The sequence below is a fragment of the Gobius niger genome (genome assembly GCF_951799975.1).
Source record: "Gobius niger genome assembly, chromosome: 6".
Lineage (NCBI taxonomy): Eukaryota > Metazoa > Chordata > Actinopteri > Gobiiformes > Gobiidae > Gobius > Gobius niger.
In genome coordinates this window covers 16,689,048-16,708,404 of record NC_136857.1, presented here as the reverse complement: position 1 = coordinate 16,708,404, position 19,357 = coordinate 16,689,048, and the positions used below count along the sequence as shown (strand labels likewise).

Here is a 19,357-nt window from a genome sequence, read left to right as displayed (position 1 = left end):
CAACAGGAATCAAATAATAGGAAAAGTGAAAATTGTAGCACATCAGAACACTTACTGGCCATTGGATCAGCTCCAGGACATAGGACAAACACAAGTGGAATTGTGGCATTAGAGTCTTGGTAACTTTTGCTCAGGTCAAACGGTGGTGGTTGGACGAATTTCTTCCCAAGTTTATCGGTCACATATTTGGATATAGCCGGCAACATTTTATCGGGTCGTAGACAGCGAATTATGATCAATTTCTGAAGCTCATTGAGTTTGTCACACCAAGGTGCGGGCAGTGCAGTGTTCGCTGGATCTTTGCTATCATATATGGGCCTGAATTCCCCAGAGTTGTCGATGAAAGCATTTCTGTGTAAGATAGCAATGTTATTCTTCAACTTAAAGGAACTGGAAAGTGCTGAAAGTTCAAAAAGTACAAAAAAAAAAGTCTTAAGTTACTTGATGCCCTGTAAGCCCGGGAGTTCATTGGCTCTGCAGATCTCATCCCAGTTCTTGTCCTGAAGCCAAGTGGGGTCAGGATTGGGAATGGTGTTTTGTAGGCCTACTCCTCCAGTCAGCAGAAACATGAACTCTGTGTATTCAATCTCATTCTTTGCCCTTAAAGGAAAAGAAGAGAAGTTTCAAATCGAATAAAAAATGTATATTTTTCTGTTGTTAGTGCTATATACTTTGGGGGTCATTTATAAAGACAGGTGCTAAATAACAAGTGTAAAGTGAAATATAAAATCTATTTTGTGACCGTGTTCAACCTGATTTAAAATTTGACCTAAAGTGTATTACAGTAACAGGGCCACAAATCTGATATATAAATTAGAGAATGCCCCATGAGTGAATAATGTACAAACAACTGTACTGCCACTCCACTTTAGTACTTGTTTTCAAACGCTTGGCACATGACCCCCTTTGTATCTTAGTAATAGTATTCTTACAGTAGAAGGTTGCAGCAGAGGAGCAATGAAAAAAGGAGTTTGTCCTTCTCAAACAATGAGCGGCAGACATTGGAGTACAAATTGTAGGTGAAGTGATCAATGAGGTACCGAAGACGTCTCTCCAGGATCTTTGACTTATTGCTGATTAAATAAGATTATTGATTAGGTAAAAATAGCTCAGTACACAAGTAAGACATGATAAACAGACAAAAGGTTTATTGGCTATATCTTATATGCTTACCTGTCTTGGATGGAGTTAATATAAAGGTTGACAAACCAGCTAAGAGAATACTGATACATGGGATCAATATTGGTCAGGTCAGCAATACTGAAGAACAAGGTGGAGGAATGCTTTGCGATTGACCTGTAACCTTCTCGTGATTCTGCAATCTTAACTTCTGTTTTCTCTGCAATCTGAGAGATAAGGTTTGTGCGTGAATGAATTGCAGTGAACCTTAATGCCATTGACAGTTTTCTGTTTGCCAACCTCTTGTTTCTTGTTGATTTCATTGGACACAATCTTTGCAGAATCTAAAATCTGAATTGCAGACTCGTCATCCAGGATATTCCCCTCTGAGGACTGTAATGTTTCCAATATTTTGTCTTCAATTTCTTTGAGCTGCCTCTTATTGGCTGCTGACTGTAGGATTAAAGCATTCCTCTCCTCCTCCAGCTCTGGCCTGTCAAGCAGATGAAGCACTAACATTACTCCGCAAACTCTCGGAGGCATTTTAGAAATACATCAAGGCAGTTTCATTTAAATGACTACCTTTCTTTGGCAACCACAATCCCCAAAAGCTGGTCCTCCAAGCCTTCAATGGTTATCATGAAATTGAGCAAAGACACTTTGGTGGATAGTTCAGGCAGGTAGTGTGGGTTTCGTAGTTTAGTAGTGATGTAGAAACGGAAATCTGAAGAGAACTCGATCACACTCTCCCCAAGTCTGATGCAGTCCACGCCACCTAGAGTAAGACAAGATGAAACATAATTAATTTTACACAACAGGGAAAAAAAACTATTGTAGATACATCTGCATCACCTTGTTTGAATGTTTGCTTAAGGAGCAGTGGTTCCAAAGAAGGGTCCAGTTCCTCGCCCACATTTTCAAGGAGGAGTGGCGTGCCGAACTGGATACAATTTTCTAAAGTTCTCATATAATCCCCATCCGTCAGTTTTATGACACTCAAGTTGTTGTCCTTTTCAGAATTCTTGACCCACTTGTTGGCTTGACCTTGAGGATCAATCAATAAAGGCCTAGAGCAAATGGGTACATGGGTAAATGGTTACATATATTCAACTAACATTATTCTACTTTGCTTTATTACATACTATACTCACCATCTTCTGGAATTACTGACAATAACGCCGTTATCAATTGAAAAACTGTCATTGGGAAGACCTGCGATATTCCAAGCTCTAATCTTAATTGGATCTCCCAGTGTTTTGCTGAGAGAGAATTCTTCAGATGAAGGAATGTTTCTTGACTGTAAAAATAAGTTAAACAAATTTTCAAGTGCATAATTTATTAAATGTAAGTCTCTTTCAATTATTATGTAAAATATTTACATACTTTGCAGAGATTAGTCCATTCTTTTGTACAGTGCTGTCTGAAGCCAGCTGTAAAAGCTCCTAAATAGGCAATAACACCCGCAGAAATGAGGACATCCCCAGTTAGGTTGTCGTAAGTGTTCTGCAGATCTTCCGCCGCTTTACTCCACCTGAAACATTATAGCTCAACAGATTAGTAGGTAAGTCAGCTGTTTTGAGTCATCCTGACTCAATGACTTTATCTTTACTTTACTCTATGACATGTATTTCAAGAATGTGTGCAAGATTATAAGAAATGTATCTCTAACCATAGCATGAACATGTTGCCTGTTCCTCACCTTGTCTTCTCTCCTCCAAGGCCTCCAATAAGTTTTTCTGCTCTCTCCAGTTTCCTTGCACACGAATCCACCTGGAACTCTAACTGTGCCTTTTCTTCAGTCTTTTCTTCAAAAGTTTTTTGAAGCGCAGCCAAGCGATCCTCCACCTCTTTCAGTTCAGCTCTCTTCTGATCCAGCAGGGCCATAGTGGCAGCAAGAGACTCCTGGGCAACTGCCAGATTTGCCTTTTTAGGAGCTACAACCTAAAGGCACACAACATTCTACTTAGACCGGATCATAGGTAAAGACAAGATGTCAAAAGCACAGCTTTGTACCTTAGCCACTCTGTCATACACCTCCATTGCCTTGATCCATTTGCATAGGCCCTCAGCTGCTGAAGATGCTTTAGCCACAATACTGGGTTCAAATTCAGGATTAGTCATGTACTCACTGCGAATCTTTTGCATAACAGCTACCTAGAAAGGAAGAAAAATGTAATATATGTGTGCATAAACATTGAAATAAAATGTAATAATTATAATAATTCAGCACATACAGGTATATTGTCCTTGTCATATTCTTTAAGATCTCGTAAAAAGTTAATTTCACCCAGCTGCTTCTTACTTGGACCCCAGTAATCAAAAATCTATAAAATAGTGCACATGTATGAATATAAACATAATTTTACATAAAATGTAAGGAGTATTTCAGTCTGACCTTTTTTCCAGTTCCAGCTGGGTCAGCAATTTTATCTGGTTTAATATCCTTCATTACACACACAGCTGCCATCACAAGCTTCACTCCTGACGGCGGATTTTTCATTGATTTCACAATAGTGACATCTGAAGGCTGAAAAATAGAAGCCGCTTAACTTGCTGAAACATCCAGACACAATTGTTCCTATGGCTACATGTGACATCTGATAGATATTTAGTAAGAGAACACTGACCTTCAAAGTGTTTAAGGCTGAAAGAGCTGCCTCTAGAGCAGGGATAGCTTCAGCCAAATCACTCTCACACTCGTTCTTTAAAGCCTGAGCCTCATTAGCTTTAACAGTTGCTGCTTCCTCATCAACGCGCACAGTTTTACTCTTGGCTTCTACTTCCACTGACTCCACTTCAATAACCTGAATTACATTACCATCAAGTCATTGTTTTGTTGCTATCATTTTTGCTCAACAGTTAAAACTTATTACCTTCATCATTTTGGTATTGTCAATTTTTGCCTGTTCCAGTTTGGGCTGTAGGTCTACCAATTCCTTCTTCATCTCTCCCACCTGAAAGTAAACTGTGTTAAGAAAGCATTGCTGCAGAGAACATGCAATACTGGTTGGCAATTATAAAGTACCTGAGATTCAGCAAAAGCCAGTTTATCCAAACCATTAGTGTAACGTTGCTTTGCTTTCATAACAATGTCTCTTTTTTCAGTGAGGAGCAGCCGAAAAGCTGCCATCAGCTCCAGATAGGAAGTAGGTGTCACATAATTAAAGCGGCCAAGTTCTGATAGAAATCTGAAACATTTTATTTCATGAGAAGATTAAATAATGATCGATAATAATAATAATAATAATGATAATAATAATACTGATATACTCAGTCATATTGTACCTGTCTGAGAGCTGTTTAACTGAAGTGTGGAAAGTTTTACATATTGGTATAACGTCCTGTCGCTCTGTTTCAGTCATTTCTAGTGTCTTCAAGAATGAGATGGCCACTCTCTCAAGAGCCTCTTCTGGCCAAGGCTAATATACAAAGTGCAGAACAATAACTTTTATTATTGACTTCATGACAAATACATTTCCATCATGGTCTTGTATTTAAGAATATGCAAAGACTGATATCGAGGGATTAGAATTCTAAGAATACAATATTTTAGATTAAATTGTTTTACCTGGAACCAATCAATAGTGCAGCAATTAATGAGAGATGGAAACTGACGAAGTCTGTTCCGAAAGGCATTTCCTATTGGGCTAAAGGCTGCAACAATGTGCAGGTTTTCCCTGCAGCGTGCAATGAAAAATGCAAACAGTGTCAAAGGACTCAGCTCCACATTCTTATCACCAGCCTGAGCAATAGGACGTATGGCCTAAGAAACAAAAAAAAAAAAAAAAAAAACATAGTTAAATTTTTTTTTTAAATGCTGTGTTAGCTGAAATATATCTAAAAAATGTCAGCAAGTTAGTTTTAATAGCACCTCCATGATCTCTTGCTTTTCATCTACAGCAAACAGATTAGGAACCTCTCCCGTGTTCAAAACACTGTCCACATCTTCGAGAAACGCTTCATCTTTGATCTGAGTATCAGTGAGAAGGAACACAGTCTTTTGACCTTTCACTCCAGCATTTTTCATCAGCATCTGCAACAAACACAATCTGTCTCTGAAAGGTCATCAACAAACATCAGTAAAGAAATGCTGTCAAATGGTTACCTTTAGATCATCCCTCCACTCAGTCATGCCATAGCTTTTGGAGATTTCAGGCTGAAACATGGTCATGTGTGACATGAAAGAGGCTAGGCGGGTTATGGACTGGCGACCGCTGCCTCCTAATCCAACCAGCAGCGCATTACCTCCTGGCTGCTTCAACACACGACTAATGCGGGACAGGTGCTCTAAAACGTACCTGTATGAAAAGGACAATTTATTCAACTCAACATATTTAGCCTTTTTAGTTTTGATACAGGTTCTTTTAAACACTAACTTGTAGAAGATTGTTTTCATAAAGAGAAATAGACTACCGGAATATAACAAGGTCCATGCGGCTCTTGTTCATCTGGTTGTATTCTACCAAACAGGACTCCACCACCGCAGCAAAACTTTCAACCGATGGTACTTCTGCATACAGCCGGTCATCATCTTCCAGGTCAGGATTCATGTAGTCACCAAATAAAAGATTACGCATGTCCTCTTCCACCAGCTAAAATCACATGACTTTTACACTTCTGATCTTTTAAGAATCTACAGGTGTTTTTCCGGTTGACTTTTTTTTTTTACTTACCTGATTGCCTGTTTTTAGATGTTCAAACACTAGATCAAAAGACTCTTTGAAATTGTCCCGGAGAATGTTGCTCATTAGTCGATAGAGCCAGGCGCGGTCAGTGTCATCCACCAAACGGTCGTAGTAGACCCGGAAAACCTCGTGAACAAATAGTCGGACCATAGTTTGTTTGCTTTCAAGCGACTCTTTCTTCAGCAGCAGACAGCCCTGGATCACTCTGGAGAAGTCGCGCAGGTTAAAGGTGTAGTGTGACTTCGCCGGAGTTGGAAGTAGGTTCTCCATTGCCTTCTTGTACACCTTTAGAGCGGCAAACACATAATTAAGCCAAAGTATGAAGCAATAGTAGCCTAAGTTTACAGAACTTACGTCCATGGTGGCCGTCACAATCTGGTTGCCGATCGTGAAATACTCAGGCGGAAACTCATTATTTTTGAGAGAAAAGGACACAATGTTGGAGAATATTCGAACCATTGTGTCATCACTGAAGGCATTAATACTACAGATGTTGAAGTGTCTCAAGAAACGAGATGTAACAGCATTTCTTCCTCCACCAGGGGGACCCATTGAAGAGATGAGCTGGATGTCTACCAGAGAGATCTTGGATGTGTCCTTGAGCTCATACCTACAGAATAAAAAAAACATGAATACAAATATAACAGCTTTTAATATCAATATTACCAAAGTAGTACCAATTTCCATGGTCTATGAATTGCCTAAGAAGCTCCACTGGTGGCTGTGCTCCGAACTGCTCCAGAGCTGGCATGTTTACATCATCGACAAATATGATGCACTTCTTTCCCATAGGGGGCCCGAAGACCCCCTTTCTTCTTTTGTCTAATCTGGACATGATGATGTTCTAGGCAAAACAGCAGACACAGGGACTGGATAAGAAATTACATACAAATGCATGTAGCTTGAGAACGGAGATGTGAGGACAAAATACAAAGCAATGTCCTAAACTGCTGGATACTTACTTGTGTTTGATTGGCACTTGTACGAGCTGAAAAGTTGATGAAAAAGGGTACATAGAGATCTTTGTCCAAATTGTTCAGTAGCTTGTCCTTGATATACACTGACTTCCCTGTGCCAGTAGGGCCAACAAACAAACTAGGGCTGGACAGAAAAATAAACACAGCAGCATGTACATCACCACCACATAAATATAACATCATCAATGTGACTGATGAAAATACTTACACTCCATATGTTACGCATAGATCCATGAGGTACGTGTAACGAACAGTGTCTATTGTAGGAACAATTATCTCTTGCACTTTGGTATTTTTTCCACCTAAGTTGACATTCTTAATACCTTCATTCCAGTGAACCCAACGACCTTTACCTTTAAACTGTGCAAAAGCTTAACATCATTGAGAACACTTCATGAGGTAATTAAGTACAAACATAATAGTACCTCATAATAGTAGTCGTAAGCTAGGCCTTTGTCATCAAATGGACATTCCCATTTAGATATTGTCTCCGGCACTGGATCTTTTTCGGTCTTCCCAGATAAAGTGGCTTTGAGGAACTCACTGAATTTCTCTCTGCTCTGTGCATCACAACTGCCCCCTACTGACCACACCAGGGAAAAGGCAAAGGCAGCCTGGGAAATAATTGAAGAAAACAAAATGAAACAATAACCTGATAATGAAGAAAATAAGACAGAAAATACATTTCTTGATTCTTTTTTTTTACCATAATCCACACATGAAGGATTTTATCCCCAGGGTTTGTTTTCACTGGTTCAGAGAGCAGCATTTCAAACAGCCGACACAATGACACAACAGTGTTACTGTTACTAGTGGGGACAACTTCCTGTAAAAAAGTAAGTAGTCTACATTATTGAGTGTTTCAAATATATGTTCACACTTAAAGGGATACTTGAGGATTTTTGACATAGGGCCTCATTTCCTAGTTATCCAGAGTGTTGTTGATTTCTGGAGATTTTTTTTTTTTCATGCAGTCCTTATATTTGAAGAGGTAAGTGGTGCTAAGCTAGTGCTAAGCCAGCACATGGCTATGGTAACTAGTAGCCTGCATTAAAAACAGTCTGGCCCAAGCACAGTGCACCTGAGGTGAATCACTTATAACACCAGACCACCGATAAATGCCTGAATAATGACTGAATAATTTTTGAAATATAACCATGTTGCATTTAAAAGAATATTATATTTGAGCAGCATCAGCTTCCTGGTTGTAAACTACGCAGCGGTGGAGTGATCTGCCAGGTTTGGATCTACAGTAGTTTGTTTACCTGTGGCCGGCATTACACGTGGAATTCACAAAGGAGCTTTCTATAAATCAGATATGGCAACGTTTGGAGGACTACTCGATGATTTTGAAGAGGTTTTTAATGCAGGCTACTAGTTACCATAGACATGCGCTTGCCTAGCACTAGCCTAGCGACACTAAACTCTTCAAATATAAGGACTGCATGAATTAAAAAATAAAATATATCTCCAGAAATCAACAACACTCAGGATAACTAGGAAATGAGGCCCTATGTCAAAACTCCTGAAATATCCCTTTAATGTACATTTTTACTGGAGTTTTACTACCTTGCAGTATTTTCGCAACATTCTAAGGGCTGGGGGTAAAAGCCAGTGGAATAGTTCCAAGAGAAGGGCCCGGCTTCCTGGACTTTGTAAATCCTCTGGGAGAGTGTTGGTCCAGGAAAGCACTAAAGGCTCCCAACCTAACTGAGATGGCTCCATGTAGATCATACCGCATCGGCTGACAGTAGCAGGCTGCAGTACAATGATGTAAATAAAACATGTGTGCTTTAAGACTTGAAAGAAAAGGTAGTAGAGGTACAGTATGTCTGGTAACTTACAGATGCTTGTGAAAGATCCATTGCCTCGAAGATCAGGCTCATCTGATTAGACATCTGAATAATCTCACCGCTCATCAAGCACAACTGTCAGGGGGAAAATAATGAAATCATACACCTTGAGCAAACATTGCAGATATTTTTTCTTACCTTCTTGTTATCATCAAGTACTGTGTTCATGCTCTCAATCCACAGCGTGTCTATGGGCCCATCAAACACCACCCATTTACGATCTGGTGTTTCGGAAGATGCAAATTCTCTAAAAGTGTTAGCCACAATGCCATCTGTCCACTGTCCCAAAGAGAAACAAATTGTAGAACGCATGATGGACATTTCACAGCATGTAGTACAGTATGAATTACCACTCATATACCTCATGAGAAACCAAATCGAATTGACCAAAGAGCTGGCCCATTGTGATGGACTTAGGGTTAAGTGTCCTGTATATGACCTTCTCCTCTCCATGACCCTGTTCATTCAAGAGAGTCAACGTGTCTGCCAGAACATGCAGGACTTTGGTCTTTCCTGCAAATGACTCTCCTACCAACATGAAACTTGCAGAGAAATGCATTGTTAATAAATAAAAATAATGTCAGGGCTCATATGCAGATATTAAAGCACATACCCATGTCTTACAATCATCATCTCATACGTCTGTATCATCTTCTCTAAAAATACTTGTGTGGGTTGGACGTTGTGGATTTTGCAACACTCTTCAGCAGCTTCATAAAACAACTACAAAGAGGATTTAAAAAGGTTAATCATTTTAAACTATTAATAAGAAGAAAAAGTATACATTAAACCAGACGAAGACCTTATAGTCAGCTTCGGGAAGAGAGATGCCAGGAAACAAGTCACTGGTAATCCCGTTGAACAATGGAATATCGTGGGACAGAAACTTAGGCTCATTAACATCCTTTATAGACCTCAGGAGCTACAAGAACCCATTAAGCCATTATAAAATTTCCAAAAGCATGCATTGTTAATAAAAAAAAATGAAAAAATCATACCAATATATCCTCGTTCTCATCTGGATATTTTAATTTGAGATTTCCGGCTGCCACAAGTACAGCCTTCACAGCCCTCATTCCGTAGTCATAGTGGAACTGAGAGGAGAGCTGTTCTGAGCAAAGCCTGTAGGTCATCACTATTTTAACTGAGAGTGGTTTAGCATTGAGAAAGCCATAAGAATACAATGAGATCTCAGCAATCAAAGCGTAGTTTGGGACCATCATGGCAACAGTTCGGAATAACACCTATGAAAATGAACAAGGAAATATTTTATGTCATGATCCATAAACAAATCTAGCAAATGTGTGTTTTGTTCACCTTGAGGTTGTCTGGTAGTTCAGAGCGTCCAGCATACCCTGGATTCATAGTGATGGACACAAAGCAGTTTGGGTTGAGTTTGAGCGTTGTTCCTTCAAAGTCAAAATACTCCAGCTTCTCCTCAATGGCTCTTTGAATACAGAGCACTTGCTGAGCCACGACAGACAGCACCTCCAGCTCGATTCTATTGAACTCATCAAAACACGCCCATGCACCTGATGACGCTAGACCTTTGAAAAACTGCACAACAGCTGAATATCAGTATAGGAGCTACACAGTTTAACAAGATGCAAGTTCGGTCTTACCTTGCCCATTGCAAGATAATCCAATCCATCTGAACAGTTGAAGACCACACACTGAACAGCAAGTGCTTTGGCCAAATCCTTGGTGGTTTCAGTTTTCCCTGTTCCTGCTGGACCCTCAGGAGCACCACCCAGGTGTAGATAGAAAGCCCCAATCTAAAATCAAAATAATTAGATAGAATACGCTTTTTTGTGTGCACATTTTTGTTTCATTCACCAGAGTTCTGTAGCATCTGTCCGTCAGTGGAGTGATGACCAAACGTGGGGAATTGCCAAGATACTCATAGGCATACTTAACATCACAGTTGATAATTCTAACACGGACGTTGTCATTGGTCCAGTAGTAACGGAGCTGGGCGAGCCACTGGAAGTCTGTTTCTTTTGACACACCTGTGGGCAGTTGATATGGTATTTAAAAAACAGTTTTGAGCAAAATCCTGTAGAACTTAAACGTCCTTCCCATCAGAGGGTTCCAGAAGTAAATTTTCCATTTCCTGTTTTGCCATTGGGAGAAGAGTCTAATGGCACAAGGCTATGTGGTAGGGCTATTTATGCCAGTACTTTAACGATACTTGGGTTACGATACAATACAATACGATACAATACAATATGTTACAATACAATACCATACAATTTGATACAATACAATATGATACAATACAATATGATACAATACTATACAATACAATACGCTACTATACAATATGGTACGCTATTTAAAAACAAAATACTGTGATATCATACCTTTCTCAAGTAGCTCCATGATTACATCCCTGGCATGTACATCTATTGTAACCAGTGCCCCTAGAGTGGTTCTCGTTTGCTTGGGCAACTTTCCTCTTACAAGCTGCACAATCTCATTGAGTTGACTCTGGAGCTGCTCATAGTATTTTTTCAAATTCTACACAACAAGATATTGAGTTCAAATTTCTTCACTATTATTTAATGCATCTGTTGAGGAGCGTAATTAGACTCACCCCTGTTCTGATAGCTTCATGCACTTCCAATGTCCAAAAGATTTGTGAAGTACAAAGCACAACCTGTCCTGGCCACTCCCTCACCCACTGGCAACGTTTGGTCCCAGCATAAGCCTAACCACATATACAGGTAGGTGAGATGGGAAATAGGCCAGATGGTAATTTTGTAAATGAATGAACTAACTTCTCTTGAACGTGAAATCACATCCCTGACGCTGCGCAGCATCACGTCTTCCACTTGCACCAGCCACTTCTCCACGGCCCCTTTTGCCTCAGATGTGGAAATATTCTGGACAAGGGCAACACGTTCCCCTTCACCACTATACATGGCCTAAATGAAAAGAATAATCATGTTGGATATTCAATATTAATTAAAAAACATATAACACTTACCTGAATATCCATATTTGGTAAGAAGTCCAGTTTAGAGATACCCTCAAAGCACTTTTTGAGATGTGGCTGTACTCTTAGTGGGTCCTTAGTCTCTGATAAAATCTCCAGCATTTCGTCATTTGACAAGAAAAAGAACCTGAAATGATGGTATTATGTAAATGTCTCTGTTTAGAACCACAAAGTTAATTCAGCTTACCTTGGAAAGAAAAGTCGTTTCTTCTCAAGATATGCATTTAGTCCTTTCATAATTGTGTCTAAAAGGGTATTTGATTCCTGTAGTTTCTCAAGTAAACCAGGCAGTGAGGTTGCTGGTAGTATCTATTGGCAAGCAGCAATATATATATATCATATATTTGCTAAGGGCTAATGTTTTTGTAATTTGTGACTCCTCATTTTACCCAGGGAAAGATTATAAATACCTTAGGGTCCTTGACACAGTGTCTCATGACCTCTTTCCAGGTTTTGTCAACAGTCTGGAAAAGCCGTCCCTCCTCAGGGATCTGCTGCATGATGTCCTGAGACGAGAAAATAGGTTCAAGGTAAAGCCATTGGGCTTGCACTTTTAGCCACTCATCAATGGTTTCCTGGATACGAAGCAGACGATGTTCCCAACTCTATAAAAACATAACAAGGAATTAAACATTAAAAGTTAGCTTTTTTAATATATATATTTTTGTAATAGTGCAACTTGCCTTGATTTCATGTTCAAATGGTTTAATAAACGGTGAGCCTCTCATTGTCTGTGTTTTAATTATTTGATCATCCAGCATGGTTTGAATCTCATCCAGAGATGTTAAAATAGATACACCAGTCTCTCTGTAAGGCTGATGGTTGAAAGCAACGTCATCCCATATAGTCACCATGGTCTGCATGGCTTTCTCAAGCGAAAACTCCTACAGATATGAGGGAAATTGGCAAGATATTTAGAAAAAAAAACACCTGATAATGTAACTGCATTTTTACTTACTTTACTGGCTGCAGCACTAACAGACTCAAAATTGTCAATGTAGGGAGCCAAGTTTTGTTTCAGCATTTTACGTAGTGTAGTACCGGAGTCGGGAGTGAGATCATACCCCACTATTTTTGATATTTGGTCCCAATGGCGTTGTCTTATGCCTGGATTGCACAGGATGGACACAAGAGGAACATGCTCCTATAATGGAAGTTCTTTAATTAGTAGAGCCATCTAGCATAAACAATGTTACATAAGTGTGATTTATACAACCTTAAATTCTTTGATCTCCTGCAATACGGTGCTGCACAGAGAAACAGTGGGGCTCTCGTGTTTGCTTGACTCCTCCTCACCAGGTTTTCGTTTTGGTTTCTTCTCCATCTCTTTACTCTGTCTCTGCTGGAAAAACTTCACCATTTTGAAAACTTCCCTGAAAAATTCATCAACTTCCACCTCCATGCTTTCTCCATTAAGGCTCTGGAAAGATCCGTCCATCCATCTAAACAAAGATATTCATGAATGTAATATTGTTGTTATTGCAACTAACTAAAGTAAAACATAAAAAAAGCAAAACATTTTACTTTTTTTCTGTGCGCTGCCACTTCAGTACAACACCGAATACTTTCTGGAAAGGTTCAATACTCTCTTTAATAACAGCGACTTCTGGGTAACTGGTTTGTTCCATTTTGTAAAGCGTTTCCTCTTTATTAATGAATTCTATCGTTTCCTCAGCCTCCCGAATCAATTTCTGAACAGTCCTGATATCTGACACGTACTGCAACAAACCAATTGTAAAAGTCAAAAATATAACTGTTGTGTCTTATAGCTGTATTCATTTACCTGTGGGATCAAATCCAGCTCTGAACATTCTGGGAAATCCAAGATTCTGTTTGACAACTTTGCCAACTCAACCATTAGTTTTTCTCTTCTCGCTATCAGCACATGTTCTCCTTTTTGCTTTGCTTTGTCTATCACCTGAAAAACGCAATGTTTAAATTAAAGTAAGAAATAATTGTTTTATAATACTGTATATGGTGAGAGATGAGCTCTACCTCGTCATTGAGTTCGAATGCCTGCATGATATTTTTTGGCCAGAGAAAGACGGTTGTATGAAGTTTGAGATCATCTGGCTCAAATTTGTGGACATCGAGAAGATACAGTAGCCGATTCATAGACTCCTTTTGTAGCACAACAATGACATAATATGCATTACACTATCAGACTGTGTAAATCCTCACCATGAGTTGCAGTGGTAATTTACTCACAGATATTTTCTTTTTAAGTTGTAAGAGTCCTGTTGTTTTGGTGAAGTTAATGTATTCAATCAGTTGCGTCATTTGTTCTGTGTTCTCTGGTACTTTCTGGGCATTCTTCTTGATTGTTTCAAATTCAGAACAAATCCTTCAAACAAAGAGTGAACATTTTTTATGCAAATTATACACCGGTAATTCTGTACATTATGCAAAGTGTGTGCAGTTTTATTATGCTCAACAAACAACTTACTGCAGATTAAGCTCCCGGTGATTGTTAACTAGTTTCTTCATGAGCACTTCAGCAAAGTGTTTAGCTTTGTTGGCCAGCCCTTGCTTTAGCTCCTCACAGTCCAGATGGACCATTGTGAAGTGAGCTTTGGCTGGAAGGTCGATAATCTCTTTGGACAAACAGCGGAACTCCTCCACTTTCTTAAAAATAACAGGTTAGTCAAGTACAATAAAGTTCCAAAGTTTTCATGTTGTTTTTTCATTACCTGTGTATATTCTTTAAAAGAGTGCTCTTCCTCCATAAACATATGCACCTGACTTTGTGCCGTCCCATTAACAAGCCATGCATACTTCTTGACTGAAGATGTAAACAGAAATATATATCAGCAGTCTTGTATAAAGTAAGTGTAAGAACATTTTGTACTATATGTATATTACCATAACTCTGGAAATGTTTGAATGGATCGTCTAAATGTTTTTCTACAGCTGTCTTCAATATGGCATTGGCACTTGTCAAAATGTGATCAGCCAGTTTTGCATCCACAAATGAAGGTATGGACTGTGTTAACCATGACTGAACAGTCTGCACATTCTATAGGAAAAAAAAAGCAGCTTTGTGTCAAAATGTGTCACATGAGTCTATGAAAAAGCATAACCATTTGAAGTGCACCTACCTGTAGTGTCTTTGTTATTGAATTGAGAATACCAAAAATGGCTCCTCCTAGATCTTGTACAGTTGGGTAGATCTCCATTTTTTCATCATCAAATGTCAGAGACATTCGGAACAAAGGCAATCTATGGTGATCATTTGGATCAAAGACACTGACATACCGCTCCACACTTGTCTGAAGCAGGGATTTAAGCTGCAAAGTATTGTATTTAATATACAAGTATTAAATGCATGAAATATGTCATGACTTTTGAGGAAAACAATATTGTTACCTGATTGGACATAAGAGTGGATGCACAGTTGTAGAAAGAGTGCACTCTCTCTTCTTTAATGCTCTTCACTGTCTCTTTTGTGGTTAACAGATGGATAATTTTTGGAAACCAGGTGTTCATTATTCGATCTTCTGTTCTCTTGCACTCTACTGCCATTTTATTGTGCAAACTTTTGCAGTCAATGGGTCCTAAAGCTCTGAAGCAACATATGCCATAAGTCAAATATAAGTCCATAGAGCTCAACAGTCCCGCCCACTTCCGGTCCTTTGGTGGGTGTCGGAAGTAAAAATCCCATTCATTTTATCCATTGACTTTTCGGAAAAAAATATCAATAGTTTAAAAGAATGATAGCAGCCAATGAGCTATGTGGTAACTCGTGGATATAAAAAATATAATTTCAAATTCAACATTTATCTAAAACTATAAAAAGAAAAGTTACAAAAGCATTTTGTCATATTTTCAAGTATTTTATTTCTTGTAAAATGTCCGCCCCATGATCGGTAAACTCTTAATATACATTTTTAACGTAGATGGATAAAATGAATGGGATTTTTACTTCCGGCACCCACCAAATAACCGGAAGTGGGTGGGACTGTTGAGCTCCATTATTACCTGTATTCTGAAAGGTCAACCAAGACAATTGGAGAGAATGTGGTGTAACCGATGTCCAGTATTATCTGCATTACTGGATGAAGAATGTGGAGATTGGATTTAATCTTCTTGTTGCTTTTGACAAAATTTTTGCGCCATGGTTGTGAGAAATCCAGAATTCTATAACACAAGATACAATATTTAGAATATTGTAAATACTTTGTGTAGTACTATGTACTCACTGAGATGGCGTAACTGCATGTTGCTCATGTCTCTGTTTATGCGGTTCTATTAAAACTGAGGCCACTGATGAATTAACAAAATACATATAATTATTTTCAGAGCACTATTCCTAAAAGACAGCCAGAAAATTATACAACACCTGTGTGATTGACAATGGCATTACGGAAGTCCTCGCTCACTTCAGTGCAGAGCTCCTGTAACAGTGCTTGTGTTCTTGGAGTGTTTTTAAGTTTAGGTGTCAGCCGGGCAGTGATGGAGTCCAGCCACTTTTGTTGTATTGGAGCAAATGGGCCACTTTCCACACGTTTCTTTGAGAACACATAGTTCATCTGAAAAAAAGCACAATATTAAATTAGAATATGAATAGTACGTCTACAAAAGATGACAAACTGGTAAACTAACCCGTTCCTTCTGCTTTTCGCTGATCATCTGTGAAGAATGTGAAAAGTTAGTGTTAGGAAGAGGCTTCAAGTAAATATTGCATGTAAGTTTGTTTTCTCACAGATGGTGGAAATTGTGGCTCTGGTGATGAGCTCTCTGGTTTTCTTTCCAGGCTCTGTTTGTTGGCATCCATTGCTCTGGACAACCTGAAACCAATAATTGGACAAAAATATATTTTTGTTTCTTATTTGTAATTGTTTTTAAAATGTCACTTACAAGAGCAAACGCTGCTGGTCATTTTGCCTTTTTGTTTTTCGGCGCTTCAGAAGTTTTTGGTTAATCAACATGCATGTCTCTTTGACAGCGTCGACCTGCTTCGTGTCGATCGGTGGCAGGACAGGAAACTTAGGCAAACTATCCACTTCTTTGCCTTTGAAAGTTCTGTTGGAGGTTGCCATTTGGCAACAAAGCACTGACATAAACAAAGGGTTAGTTAACTATTTAACGTTACGGTATAAGCTAACTTCAAAGCCAAAATGTAAACGATTTTACCCGCTTGTTCATATAGAAGAAACTTGCATCAATTGTTGTGGTGGTTGCTTAAAAAAAAGCTTAATTAGTCAAACTATAGAAAGACGCTTGACATCTCACTTGGACTAGCAACGAGAGGAAAGGTATGAACTGTTTCCATGGCAACATAAAACAGGAGGAGGCGGGTCTGCAAGGGATGAAAGAATTCATTATTTATGGTTTTGAGTTGATGAAAATAACGAGGCAACTTTGCAGCCCCGCGATAAACTTAGTTTACGGTAAAAGTCAGTAACAATTTGATGACGCATTGCTGTATGACCCTCAACGGGACCGCCAGCTTTTATATCTATAGATGGCGCTGTAGCACAGCGTTTGATGCGGTTTGACGAAAGAAAAAAAATACCGGAAGTTAACGAAGAAGCTTTTCCGCTAGCCTAGCTGCTGCTGAAGTAGCAAAACAATTGTACGGTAATATTATTAACTGCAACATATATGTGTGTGCGTGTGTGGACTTTATTCGACACCTTTAATAAGGTCCATAGGACAACAAAGACCAGCGGTGTAAGCAATGTAATTGGTTTGTATTAATGTAAACGAGAAATCGACTGTGTACTAGTTTAGTTAAGGCCTTGACATTCAGGTACGCATAGACAAAACAGTGCACCATACCAAGGAGTACATGCCCAAAGTAGAACACAGAATAGAAACGTGTGTCTATTCTTTAAGAATAAACGTTTCCTGTCTTTAAAGTAAACTGTTTGTCTTTCTTGCAGGATAATGAGTTATGCTGAGAAACCAGAGGACATAACTAGAGAGGAATGGATGGATAAGATCAACAATGTCCACATTCAAAGAGCGGATATGAATAGGCTCATCATGAATTATTTAGTGACCGGTGGGTGCTAGCATTTGCTTTGCTAATCGTGTTTTCACTGTATTTTTCTGAAAATCAGTAATTTGTATTTGTTTTGTATTTTTCTTTTACAGAGGGCTTTAAAGAAGCAGCAGAGAAGTTTCGAATGGAGTCTGGAATTGAGCCTAGTGTTGATTTGGACTCTCTTGATGAACGGATTAAGATCAGGGAGATGATCTTGAAAGGGCAGATCCAGGATGCCATTGCCCTTATAAATAGTTTGCACCCAGAACTGCTGGACACTAATCGATACCTCTACTTCCATCTACAGGTAAATGGCAATAGTTCTAATGATGGGGAAATTTAAAAGGTTTTGTGCGATACATGTTAATATTTTAGAAAACTTTCCTTGCTTTTTGCTTTGTTTTCTGCAGCAACAACATCTCATTGAGCTCATTCGGCTACGAGAGACTGAAGCAGCCCTTGAGTTTGCCCAGGCCCAGTTAGCAGAGCAAGGTGAAGAGAGCCGAGAATGCCTGACAGAGATGGAAAGGACACTTGCTCTACTGGCGTTTGACAACCCAGAGGAGTCTCCATTTGGAGATTTGCTCAACATGATGCAGAGACAAAAGGTAATATTTTTGAGATATTAAGTACACTCAATAACAAATATACTTTGGGTGTGTTGTGTTTTCTGAAAGAAAAAGAAAAAATAGATTTGTGTCAGCGGGGGTATGTAATTTCTGTTTATATGTCATTTCTGTTTATATTTGTCCCTTTTTCTTTTTATTTTAGGTGTGGAGTGAAGTAAATCAATCCGTGTTAGATTATGAAAACAGAGAGTCCACACCCAAGCTAGCCAAGCTCCTCAAGCTTCTGCTGTGGGCTCAAAATGAGCTTGACCAGAAGAAAGTGAAGTATCCCAAAATGACAGACCTCAGCAAAGGCACCATCGAAGACCAAAAATAAGGAACCGCAACTTCACTGAACAACAGAATTAAAATGGACTTTTTTTTTCTATTTATATGCCAACAAACGTGCTCATTTAAAACAACCTTTTATTTTGTAAGGGTTGCTTTTTGATACTTTCATAACTTAAGCTGTTTGAATTGAGATAAAAAAGTGACGCAAGTCCCTATTTTAAAATTTTGTTTTATTACATTTTTGCAATGATTTTTTTTGTTTTTGTATTTCTCTATTAGTTTGTTACACTATTTTTCTGTCAATTGGCAGAGAAAGTTGGAAAAAGAAAGTATGAATGAAGCCTAAATTAGGCTGTCAGATTGTGACTGTGACTACTTCAGAGGGAGACAGTGCTGGTAGTGAATGCTACTTAGAACTACCCTATAGATTTCTTCTTCTTTTTTTTAAACATACACATATCAGCAAATGCTCTGTCTTTGATACTCTGCTGTAACATTGTTTTCATTGTACGCAGACAGCAGTTGATTTTTAAAGATTAATGCAAATTTAAACTTATTAGTTTTTTGTCAAGTGGAATGAAGCAGGGATTTTCAAAGCCTTTGGCCACAAGCAGAAATGCAACCAATTTCTTCAGATTAACGATGTGAACAGAAACCTGTATATAAAGACAATTTAACTAAGCTGCACTTTTGAGACATGGTTCAGTGTGTTTTGCTTGTGTATCAGTAAGTTTGCAATTAAAGTGTAATTATAACAAAGCCAAGAGTCAAGTGGTTTGAAAATATCTTTCATGCACACCTTCCAAGTACCACTAAGCCAAGATCAAAGCTAATTTA

General features: G+C 38.8%; 2 protein-coding genes across 5 annotated transcripts in view; one reads left to right on the top strand and one right to left on the bottom strand.

The window, feature by feature from the left end:
- Positions 1–19,357, bottom strand: part of dnah12 (dynein, axonemal, heavy chain 12) — a 37,397-nt gene that overhangs the window by 5,129 nt on the left and 12,911 nt on the right. The window contains exons 2-63 of the mRNA XM_079558495.1: positions 16,490–16,685; positions 16,335–16,419; positions 16,235–16,261; positions 15,972–16,161; positions 15,832–15,895; positions 15,611–15,769; positions 14,999–15,194; positions 14,731–14,919; positions 14,495–14,648; positions 14,323–14,414; positions 14,079–14,257; positions 13,841–13,976; positions 13,628–13,753; positions 13,416–13,550; positions 13,157–13,350; positions 12,849–13,074; positions 12,591–12,776; positions 12,316–12,516; positions 12,043–12,237; positions 11,820–11,941; positions 11,624–11,759; positions 11,415–11,561; positions 11,231–11,344; positions 10,998–11,154; positions 10,471–10,643; positions 10,257–10,409; positions 9,952–10,191; positions 9,633–9,878; positions 9,437–9,556; positions 9,248–9,357; positions 8,996–9,176; positions 8,773–8,913; positions 8,626–8,709; positions 8,351–8,539; positions 7,488–7,607; positions 7,207–7,395; positions 6,990–7,141; positions 6,767–6,905; positions 6,482–6,648; positions 6,159–6,414; positions 5,793–6,089; positions 5,533–5,711; positions 5,225–5,417; positions 4,991–5,152; positions 4,688–4,882; positions 4,405–4,538; positions 4,145–4,307; positions 3,993–4,073; positions 3,747–3,923; positions 3,515–3,646; positions 3,354–3,443; positions 3,133–3,273; positions 2,819–3,060; positions 2,503–2,650; positions 2,271–2,416; positions 1,972–2,186; positions 1,702–1,894; positions 1,420–1,612; positions 1,174–1,346; positions 933–1,073; positions 442–600; positions 56–351 (exon numbers count right to left, since the gene is read on the bottom strand). Coding sequence (XP_079414621.1) covers positions 56–351; positions 442–600; positions 933–1,073; positions 1,174–1,346; positions 1,420–1,612; positions 1,702–1,894; positions 1,972–2,186; positions 2,271–2,416; positions 2,503–2,650; positions 2,819–3,060; positions 3,133–3,273; positions 3,354–3,443; positions 3,515–3,646; positions 3,747–3,923; positions 3,993–4,073; positions 4,145–4,307; positions 4,405–4,538; positions 4,688–4,882; positions 4,991–5,152; positions 5,225–5,417; positions 5,533–5,711; positions 5,793–6,089; positions 6,159–6,414; positions 6,482–6,648; positions 6,767–6,905; positions 6,990–7,141; positions 7,207–7,395; positions 7,488–7,607; positions 8,351–8,539; positions 8,626–8,709; positions 8,773–8,913; positions 8,996–9,176; positions 9,248–9,357; positions 9,437–9,556; positions 9,633–9,878; positions 9,952–10,191; positions 10,257–10,409; positions 10,471–10,643; positions 10,998–11,154; positions 11,231–11,344; positions 11,415–11,561; positions 11,624–11,759; positions 11,820–11,941; positions 12,043–12,237; positions 12,316–12,516; positions 12,591–12,776; positions 12,849–13,074; positions 13,157–13,350; positions 13,416–13,550; positions 13,628–13,753; positions 13,841–13,976; positions 14,079–14,257; positions 14,323–14,414; positions 14,495–14,648; positions 14,731–14,919; positions 14,999–15,194; positions 15,611–15,769; positions 15,832–15,895; positions 15,972–16,161; positions 16,235–16,261; positions 16,335–16,419; positions 16,490–16,671 — 10,102 coding nt within the window. The 5' untranslated portion in view covers positions 16,672–16,685. The remainder of the gene's footprint in view (positions 1–55; positions 352–441; positions 601–932; positions 1,074–1,173; positions 1,347–1,419; positions 1,613–1,701; positions 1,895–1,971; positions 2,187–2,270; positions 2,417–2,502; positions 2,651–2,818; positions 3,061–3,132; positions 3,274–3,353; positions 3,444–3,514; positions 3,647–3,746; positions 3,924–3,992; positions 4,074–4,144; positions 4,308–4,404; positions 4,539–4,687; positions 4,883–4,990; positions 5,153–5,224; positions 5,418–5,532; positions 5,712–5,792; positions 6,090–6,158; positions 6,415–6,481; positions 6,649–6,766; positions 6,906–6,989; positions 7,142–7,206; positions 7,396–7,487; positions 7,608–8,350; positions 8,540–8,625; positions 8,710–8,772; positions 8,914–8,995; positions 9,177–9,247; positions 9,358–9,436; positions 9,557–9,632; positions 9,879–9,951; positions 10,192–10,256; positions 10,410–10,470; positions 10,644–10,997; positions 11,155–11,230; positions 11,345–11,414; positions 11,562–11,623; positions 11,760–11,819; positions 11,942–12,042; positions 12,238–12,315; positions 12,517–12,590; positions 12,777–12,848; positions 13,075–13,156; positions 13,351–13,415; positions 13,551–13,627; positions 13,754–13,840; positions 13,977–14,078; positions 14,258–14,322; positions 14,415–14,494; positions 14,649–14,730; positions 14,920–14,998; positions 15,195–15,610; positions 15,770–15,831; positions 15,896–15,971; positions 16,162–16,234; positions 16,262–16,334; positions 16,420–16,489; positions 16,686–19,357) is intronic.
- LOC306964674 (glucose-induced degradation protein 8-B homolog) lies at positions 17,069–19,273 on the top strand. 4 transcript variants are annotated; one of them, XM_079558764.1, is made up of 5 exons: positions 17,069–17,207; positions 17,518–17,639; positions 17,732–17,928; positions 18,032–18,229; positions 18,393–19,272. In XM_079558764.1, the coding sequence occupies exons 2-5, from the start codon at positions 17,522–17,524 to the stop codon at positions 18,564–18,566; spliced, it is 687 nt and encodes a 228-aa protein (XP_079414890.1). In that variant the 5' UTR covers positions 17,069–17,207; positions 17,518–17,521; the 3' UTR covers positions 18,567–19,272. The 4 variants fall into 4 exon arrangements, with proteins under 4 accessions (XP_079414890.1, XP_079414889.1, XP_079414888.1 ...); XM_079558763.1 differs by having other exon boundaries at positions 17,153–17,305; XM_079558762.1 differs by having other exon boundaries at positions 17,166–17,314; positions 18,393–19,273.

Bases quoted from the DNA above. Each gene is read 5' to 3' on its own strand.
- LOC306964674 (XM_079558762.1), top strand. The intron at 17,640-17,731 runs GTGGGTGCTAGC...TTTCTTTTACAG, and splicing joins CATGAATTATTTAGTGACCG to AGGGCTTTAAAGAAGCAGCA. The intron at 17,929-18,031 runs GTAAATGGCAAT...TGTTTTCTGCAG, and splicing joins ACCTCTACTTCCATCTACAG to CAACAACATCTCATTGAGCT.